This window comes from Leucoraja erinacea, unplaced genomic scaffold (assembly GCF_028641065.1).
Source record: "Leucoraja erinacea ecotype New England unplaced genomic scaffold, Leri_hhj_1 Leri_109S, whole genome shotgun sequence".
NCBI classification, from domain to species: domain Eukaryota; kingdom Metazoa; phylum Chordata; class Chondrichthyes; order Rajiformes; family Rajidae; genus Leucoraja; species Leucoraja erinaceus.
The window spans coordinates 10815-20390 of record NW_026575341.1 but is presented as its reverse complement, the minus strand read 5'-3'; the positions used below and the strand labels follow the sequence as shown (position 1 = coordinate 20390).

The following is a 9576-nucleotide window of genomic DNA, read 5'->3' as shown; positions in this document are numbered from 1 at the left end:
GTACAATATCTCTATGGCTCTGTCTCTCGGTGGCAAAGTGGCACTGCGTTAGAGTTGGTGCCTCACACACCACCAGTTTTCTCCGGATGCTCCGATTTCCTCTCCCATACTCCAGAAACAAACATTTTTGCAGATTAATTGGCTTCCTATAATATATATAGTGTCCCTAGTGTGTAGGATAGTGCCAGTGTACCGGGAACAGTGTACAAGTCCGCGCGAATTCAGTGGGGCGAATAGCCTACTCGCACCCTGAAGTAAAAGTCCAAAGTCTCATGCGAAATTATAGCGTTAAGTAGGAGGGAAGACGAATTGAATTTAAAATAGATTTATTACATTTATTACATTTCAAAAATTATATTTAAAACATTAGTGATAAAAAATAAACGGGTCTTTCTGGATATTCACTCTTCCTCTTCGGGCTTCCTGTCCAGATCCGCATAATCGATGCCCACTTCTTCGTAGTCCTTCTCCAGCGACGCCATGTTATCCCGCGCATCCTGGAACTCCCCTTCCTAAGGCCCTCTCCCACGTACCAGTGGACAAAGGCCCGCTTGGCGTACATCTTGTCGAACTTGAGGTTCATGTGGGTGCAGGCCATGGAGACCGAGGAGGTGTTGCTCAGCATGCAGACGGCTCGTTGCACCTTGGACAGGTCGACCCCAGGCACCACCGTCGGGGGCTGGTCGTTTATGCCCACCTGCGGGGGAGAGAGAAACAGCGTTTAGTTCGGTTGCAGACACATTTGAAGGATCCACATTAAAGGGACGGAGGTGGAAACATAGCAACATAGAAAATAGGTGCAGGAGTAGGACATTCGGCCCTTCGAGCCTGCACCGCCATTCAATGTGATCATGGCTGATCATCCAACTCAGTATCCTGTACCTGCCTTCTCTCCATACCTCCTGATCCCTTTAGCCACAAGGGCCACATCTAACTCCCTCTTAAATATAGCCAATGAACTGACCTCAACTACCTTCTGTGGCAGAGAATTCCAGAGATTCACCACTCACTGTGTGAAAAATGTTTTTCTCATCTCGGTCCTAAAATATTTCCCCCCTTATCCTTAAACTGTGACCCCTTGTTCTGGAAAGGGGTCACAGGGAGCGTGTTTCCAGCTTCAGGTGTCTGGGCGTCCACATCTCTGATGACCTCTCTTGGACCCACAATACCTCAACACTGGTCAAGAAGGCTCACCAGTGTCTCTTCTTCCTGAGGAGACTAAAGGAGGTCCATCTGTCTCCTCAGATTCTGGTGAACTTACACTGCTGCACCATCGAGAGCATCCTTACCAACTGTATCACGGTATGCCCACTAATTTTCAGGGTCCCTACCTGGTTGGAGATGCAGTTTTTCCCCGGGCTGCAGCTTCGACCCGTCCCCGCGGCCTACCAGCGGGCCTGGAGCGGCGTCTCCTGAGGGGACCGCCTGGAGCTTCGGCATCGGCGGCGGCGGCGGCACCGGCTCAACAGCGGCGGCGGCGGCACCGGCTCAGCGGCTGCGGCGGCGGTGGCGGCGGCGGCGGCGGCGGCACCGGCTCCAGAGTGCATATGGCTCAGAGTCGGCACCGGCTCGGCGGCGGCGGCGGCACCGGAGGCGGCACCGGCGACGGGACCGGCTCAGCAGCGGCGGCGGCATCAGCTTATCAGCGGCGGCGGCACCGGAGGCAGCAGTACCGGCTCGGCATCGGCGGCGGCGGAGCTGGGGGACGGAGGACGACGGTGCAGCGCTGGAGCGCCATTGCGGGGCTGGCGGTGACTTCGCTGAAACTCCGGTAACTGGAGCTGGGTCCGTTGCGGAGCTGCGGGTCTGTGGAGCGGCTGCTTGCGGCGGCGCTGAACTTTCCATCGGGAGCCTGGGATCTCCTGATGAGATCGCCAGTTGAGCTCCATTCGGCGCGGCCCTGTCGGCTCCGGAAGCCACGGTCTCGAGTAAGGAGGCCCGACTATGGGTGGACATGGGGATGGGACTGGACTTTGTGTCTTTGTGTTTTGATGTTGAAACTATCTATTACTGTCATGTTGTATTCTTTTTTAATGTGCTGCATGGCAAAAATAATTTCACTACACCTAGGTGTATGTGACAAAATAAATTTGAAATTTGAAATTTGAAATTTTAATTTGAAATTTGAATTTCGGTGTCTCTGTACTATACAATGCACAATGACAATAAAGATTGAATCTGAATCTGAATCTGAATCTGACTTCAAGATGAGATGCATCTACCGCCGGTAGGTGGCGGCAGTGGCGCAGCGAATAAAAGCCGCCTTCCCTTGCTTTGTCACGTCAACATGTCAGCGATGGATTAATACGCAGAGTGCATAAGTGAGTGGTGAAAGAGAAATCGGTGCTCTTTTAGCCGAGGGACACCAGTTTGGTTCTTCGGTTGGAAGAAACCGGGGCCAACCAATGGAGTTCTGGAAATTGCAAATGGTTCCCGCTAGGGTTGAAGTTCCACGAAAGCAGCTGTGCCAGAGCGCTGTGGACCCGGGATCGATCCCAAGCTCCGACGATCCGCCGCCTTATCCCTTCCCGCCCCCCCCCCCCCCCCCCCCCCCCCCCCCACCACCGAGTGGTGCTGGCAAGTCGCATGGAGGAATAATGAAAAAATATGGGACTGAACGAGCGTTATGTAGAAACATAGAAACATAGAAAATAGGTGCAGGAGTAGGGCATTCGGCCCTTCGAGCCAGCACCGCCATTCAATAAGACCATGGCTGATCATCCAACTCAGTATCCTGTACCCCCTGATACCTTTAGCCACAAGGGCCACATCTAACTCCCTCTTAAATATAGCCAATGAACTGGCCTCGACTACATTCTGTGACAGATAATTCCACCACTCTCTGCGTGAAAAATGTTTTTCTCATCTTGTTCCTAAAAGACTTCCCCCTTATCCTTAAACTGTGACCCCTTGTTCTGGACTTCCCCAACACTGGGAACAATCTTCCTGCATCTAGCCTGTCCAACCCCTTAAGAATTTTGTACGTTTCAATAACATCACCTTAAGTAAGTTTCAATAAGTCACCTTGCAGCCGCCTAGCATCCTCCTCACAATTAACACTGCCCCCCCAGCTTCGTGTCATCCTCAAACTTGGAGGTGTTGCATTACATTCCCTCATCCAGATCATTAATACATATTGTAAATACCTGGGGTCCCAGCACTGAGCCTTGCGGTACCCCACTTGTCACTGCCTGCCATTCTGAAAAGGACCCGTTTACTCCTACTTTTTGTTTCCGGTCTGCCAGCCAGTTCTCTATCCACATCAATACTGAACCCCCAATGCCTTATTCTGGACTTCCCCAACATCGGGACCAATCTTCCTGCATCTAGCCTGTCTAACCCCTTAAGAATTGTGTACGTTTCTATAAGATCCCCACTCAATCTTCTAAATTCTAGTGAGACATAAGTGACAGGAGAGAATGGAATTACTGGTTCAAGTTCAAGTTCAAGTGAGTTTATAGTCATGTGTCCCTGATAGGACAATGAAATTCTTACTTTGCTTCAGCACACGGAACAGAATAGGCATTTACTACAAAACAGATCAGTGTGGAAGGGTCAGCATGGACCCGATGGGCCGAATGTTACTGATCGTGGTCTAAGCAATGAAGATTTGCGCCTTTAAACGAGGGAACCCCCTGCTAGTTATCAAGATGCCGGCGTGTCCCATTGGACAGGAGTCTCCTAGAAACCTTCAATGATTCCCTGGATGTTTAGAACCCAGGCCCTCGGTTTGGAAAGAACGTCTCCTGGTTTCTGCAATCGTGGACCGGCTGGTCTGGCTGTGGTACCAGTGCGAGACCAGTGTTTGGTCAAGCTTCTGCCGCGTGGATTCCTGCACAACCTCCTCCTACCTTGAACCCGGTCGAACACCAGTCCACGAACTGGATGGAGCGCTTGGTCTTGATGGTGGCGATGGAGGCGTTGACGTCCTTGGGCACCACGTCCCCACGGTACAACATGCTGCACGCCATGTATTTGCCCTGCCGGGGGTCGCATTTGAGCATCTGGTTGACCGGCTCGAAGCAGGCGTTGGTGATCTCCGACACGGACAGTTGCTCGTGGTAAGCCTTCTCAGCCGAAATCAGGTGACCAGCGTTAAGTGAATGCGCGGGTAGGGGACCAGGCAAGTCCACGTTGAGGGCGCCGTCGAAGCGCAGCGAGGCGGTAATGGACGACACTACATGCCCCAGCAGGCGGTTGAGGTTGAGGTTGGTGTAGGTGGGGCGCTCGATGTCCAGGTTCCGCCTACAATCGTAAATAGCCTCGTTGTCCAGCATGAAGGAGCAATAGGAGTGCTCCAGGGTGCAGTGGGTGACCAGTTGTAGGGCTCGACCACGGCGGTGGAGATCTGCGGCGCCGGATAGATGGAAAACACCAGCTTGGATTTCTTGCCGTAGTCGACTCTCCATGAGGTGGGAGGTGAAACCCGAGCCGGTGCCGACACCGAAACTGTGGAAGATGAGGAGCCCCTGCAGTCCGGTGCACTGGTCGGCCTGTGGGCAGATATAGCGGAGAGCATTGAGAAGGGGGAAAGGTGTAGGGGTGAGTGTAGTTGTTACAGGGGGGTAAACAGACCCTTACAGGGGGGTAAACAGATCGTGGCTGATCATCCAACTCAGTATCATGTACCTGCCTTCTCTCCATATCCCCTGATCCCTTTAGCCACAAGGGCTACATCTAACTCCCTCTTAAATATAGCCAATGAACTGGCCTCAACTACCTTCTGTGAGCGAATTCCACAGATTCACCACTCCCCCATCAATCTTCTAAATTCCATTGAGTACAAGCCGAGTCTATCCAGTCGTCCTTGAACCGACCGACCCAGCCCCGCCTCTGGCGCACCCAACATGAAATTCCATCCATCAGGCAGCTCCAGACAATGTGTCGCATCCGCCGAACGCGCCGTTTATACCTGGCCCGATAGCTATGGCCCGAAACGTTGCCTATTTCCTTCGCTCCATAGATGCTGCTGCACCCGCTGAGTTTCTCCAGCTTTTCTGTGTAAAGAACGTTCTATGCAGCCGGAACGCGCTGTGATTGGCTACCAGCAAACCCCCTCCCCCCCGATAGAACTCGCTGTGATTGGCTGCCAGCGAACCCGCCCGATAGAAGGTGCCGTGATTGGCTGCCAGCGAACCCGCCCGATAGAACGCGCTGTGATTGGCTGCCAGCGAACCCGCCCGATAGAACTCGCTGTGATTGGCTGCCAGCGACCCCGCCCGATAGAACGCGCTGTGATTGGCTGCCAGCGAACCCGCCCGATAGAACGCGCTGTGATTGGCTGCCAGCGAACCCGCCCGATAGAACGCGCTGTGATTGGCTGCCAGCGAACTCAACCTCTCTAATAGCTCACACCTTCTAGTCCTGGCAACGTCCTCGTAAATCGTTTCTGAACCCTTTCAAGCTTGAACATATCTTTCCTATAACATGGTGCCCAAAATAGGACACAATATTCTAAATGCGGTCCTACCAACGACTTATGCAACTGCAACATGACCTCCCAACTTAGATATACATTACTCTGACTGATAAAGGTCAATGTGCCATAAGCCTGTTTGACTACCTTATCTAACTAAAACTCGACCTTTAAGGAACCGTGCATCTGCACGCCTAGAACCATCTGCCCCACACCACGCCTCAGAGCATTGCCATTTACTGTGTAGCTCTTTCCCTTGTTCGACGTCCCAAAATGCAACACCTCACACTTCTCAGTATTAAATTCCATCACCAATTAATGGCCCTTCCCTCTCCCCACCTCCCCTCGTATAATCCATATATGGTTGAAACCCCATGAGATTTTTCATATTCCCAGTGGCCAAAGACATTTCACCTTCCCGATGCTCTACCAAAGTGCTTTGCTCCTTTTTGTATATTCCATCGGGACCCTGTCCCATCTCAACATCCTAAAACTTACCTGTATTTCATTTTGAGTAGGAATGAACTACAGATGCTGGTTTAACACCAAAGATAGACACAAAATGCTGGAATAGCCGCAGTCAGGAAGCATCTCTGGAGAAAAGGAATAGGTGACGTTTCGCTTCGAGGCCCTACTTCAGACTCATCAGTTTCCTTCAAGCGTTTTTTTGTTTTTCAGAGATACAGCGCGAAAGGAGTCCCGTCGGCTCGTCGAGCGAACAGCGAACAGCAATTCTTCCACCTCAAAATTATCCTACACACTAGGGACAATTTACAGACGCCAAATTATCCTGCGAACCTGGAAGGCTTTGGAGTGCGTGAGGAAGTCGGAGCACGCTGGGAAATTCGATGCTGTGACAGGGAGAACATAAAAACTCCGTGCAGATAAGCACGAATAGTCAGAATCGATCCCCGTGTCTCTGGCGCTGTAAAGCACCAGCTGTACCGCTGCGCCGCCGAGGTCGTTTCCTCTTTTCTTATTGACTGAATTTACCATCCAAGCTTCAGGAAAACCGCCATCCGCATCCTTCATGTTCTGTGGAGCACGCCAGAACTGAATTCCCATCATCTCGTCTTTAAATCACTCCTACAGGTAGGATGAGGACTTACATACGAACAGCTGCGCCCAAATTACTTTCCCCACTCTCTGCCCAACAATGTTGTTATTTTCCATTCTCCGACCTCAAATAAATCGACAAAACAATCGGTCCTTAAAATAATTTTATCATCATAAGTATAATATCTATCGATATAATCTATTAAATCTGTATTAAATTAAACTTTTAACTACGAAATTAATACATTTTATTCTTCCTCTTCCCCCTTTCTCTCGAGGTCGGCGGAATCCACGGCCACCTCCTGGTAGTCCTTCTCCAGCGACGCCATGTCCTCCCGCGCGTCCTGGAACTCTCCTTCCTCCAGCCCCTCTCCCACGTACCAGTGCACAAAGGCCCGCTTGGCGTACATCTTGTCGAACTTGAGGTTGAGGCGGGTCCAGGCCATGGAGATGGCGGTGGTGTTGCTCAGCATGCAGAGGGCGCGTTGCACCTTCGCCAGGTCGCCCCCCGGCACCACCGTCGGCGGCTGGTAGTTGATGCCCACCTGCGGCCGAAAAAAAACCCTAAAAATTAATTCTACTTGAACAAATATGCTTGCATTATCAGTTTAGTACTGCGCCCTTAAATTGCACAAATTATCATTGATTTATAGCTTAGCGATTCCGTTAAATAAATCTCTGGATGTAAGTATTCTCCAGATTACAAGCTCCGATACATGTGTGTTGGAGCCATGAAGATATGATGTTGTGCAGCTGGGAAGCGTGCTCTTCGAACCACCTTGTCCATGCCCCACAGTTGGCATATTGGACTCGTCTCGTTTGCATGCGACTGTCCTTTATCCTTCTAAACCCTTCCTGTGCATCCTATGTTTTGGGAATTTCTATCTATGCTTTGAATGTAGCAAACGTAAGGGTTTCTAGCTTTACCTGACAACTCGTGCCAGATGCGGACTACCCTCAGAATAGATTAATTGGTCGGGAGGTCCTTCTTAAATATCTCATCTCTCGCCTCACGTAGAGGACATCCAGTTTTGAGATGTGAAAATGAGAACAGATATTTCCATGTCCCTCGTGATCTTGCACACCAGGATACGTCCTGCCCTTCAGATTTCTACGCCCCAAATAAAAAAGCCCCAGCCTATCTAACCTCTCCCATAAACACAAGGCCGCAAGGCCAAGGACTGTCCGGATGACACCCTCCTGCACCCTTTGCAAAATATTCACACCCTTGAAGAAGCGGTGTGTGTGTGTGCCCTTCGGGTGCTGATATGATTTATTTGCAGAGTGCAAATGGTTGCATCTATGTTGTTATTCCAGCAGATGCGTTAGACTGCATGTGTGTGCAGGGAAAGGCGAGCGTTGTTCACACTCACCTTGAACCCGGTCGGGCACCAGTCCACGAACTGGATGGTGCGCTTTGTCTTGATGGTGGCGATGGAGGCATTGACGTCCTTGGGCACCACGTCCCCGCGGTACAGCATACAGCACGCCATGTACTTCCCCTGGCGAGGGTCGCACTTAACCAACTGGTTGGCCGGCTCGAAGCAGGCGTTGGTCAATTGGGAGACGGACAGTTCCTCGTGGTAAGCCTTCTCTGCAGAAATAATGGGAGCGTAGGTGACGAGCGGGAAGTGGATGCGCGGGTAGGGAACCAGGTTGGTTTGGAATTCAGTCAGGTCCACGTTGAGAGCGCCGTCGAAGCGCAGCGAGGCGGTGATAGACGACACTAACTGTGCCATCAGGCGGTTGAGGTTGGTGTAGGTGGGGCGCTCGATGTCCAGGTTCCGCCGACACACGTCGTAAATGGCCTCGTTGTCCATCATGAATGCGCAGTCGGAGTGCTCCAGGGTGCAGTGGGTGACCAGCACCGCGTTGTAGGGCTCGACCACTGCGGTGGAGATCTGCGGCGCCGGGTAGACGGAAAACTCCAGCTTGGATTTCTTGCCGTAGTCGACGGAGAGTCTCTCCATGAGGAGGGAGGTGAAGCCCGAGCCAGTGCCGCCCCCGAAACTGTGGAAGATGAGGAACCCCTGCAGTCCGGTGCAGAGATCGGCCTGAGGGTGGAGAAGGGACAAAAGCTCAATTATGTGCCAACGTTTAAAGGGAAGGAGCGACACGAGAGGGTCATGGTGCTCGCTACAGTCGGTGCAGAGCGAGATGGTTCGGTGAGTATCTCAGTGATAAATAGAGCGGCGACAATGAGTATTTGGGAACATCATGGCGGCAGCACTCGCGAATGAGCCGGTGCAACCGGATACATTGGCGCTGTAAGCACGCGGAGTCGCAGCCGGTAATTTGCAGTCGCTGAGCAACCTACCAGCTTCCGGATGCGATCCAGGACCAGGTCCACGATCTCCTTGCCGATGGAGCAGTGGCCCCGGGCGTAGTTATTGGCCGCGTCCTCCTTGCCGGTGATGAGCTGTTCGGGGTGGAAAAGCTGGCGGTAGGTGCCGGTCCGCACCTCATCTGTGGGGCGGTATAGAGAGAGAATTAACCATTGCTACACACTGCCCCCTCCCCGGAAGGGACTTAAGAGAACGGCCGACATTCTCTGCATCTCCCAACTTACCGATCACCGTGGGCTCCAGGTCGATGAACACGGCCCTTGGTACGTGTTTGCCCGCACCCGTCTCGCTGAAGAAGGTGTTGAACGAATCGTCGCCGCCTCCGATGGTCGAGTCGCTGGGCATCTGTCCATCCGGTTGGATCCCGTGCTCCAGGCAATACAACTCCCAGCAAGCGTTGCCAACCTGGACGCCAGCCTGGCCGATGTGGATTGACAGACATTGGCGAGGGGAAACAGGCGGTGAGATGTTAGGGCGAGAGGTGAGCGTTGGTAATTTCTCGTTTACTGCTGCGGGCCGCGTGATTTCCATAATTCCTATTGATTGCCACTTGGACTTATTCATAGCCTGCTTGGCCCTGATCGCTCACCGTCTCCCGCCCAATATGACCACCTTCTCAGTTCCACCCAACATTGCAATTCGCAGACTCTCCACGCTGCCTTCGCCGAATGCAAACCCTCAAATTCCTCAAAATTGCATTCCTCGTTTCCCTGCCCAATATTACCCTGCGCTCTCCCTCCCCCCGTCACCGTCTCATTC

General features: G+C 52.2%; 1 protein-coding gene and 1 pseudogene across 1 annotated transcript; both read right to left on the bottom strand.

Moving 5' to 3' along the window:
• Positions 1 to 401: 401 nt before the first annotated feature.
• Positions 402 to 6484, bottom strand: LOC129715294 (tubulin alpha-8 chain-like; annotated as a pseudogene).
• On the bottom strand, positions 5362 to 9363 carry LOC129715293 (tubulin alpha-1C chain-like). The gene is made up of 4 exons (XM_055665154.1): positions 9042 to 9363; positions 8790 to 8938; positions 7846 to 8526; positions 5362 to 7017 (listed from the first exon to the last, which is right to left on the bottom strand). The coding sequence occupies exons 1-4, from the start codon at positions 9346 to 9348 to the stop codon at positions 6721 to 6723; spliced, it is 1434 nt and encodes a 477-aa protein (XP_055521129.1). The 5' UTR covers positions 9349 to 9363; the 3' UTR covers positions 5362 to 6720.
• Between the last annotated feature and the right edge of the window lie 213 nt (positions 9364 to 9576).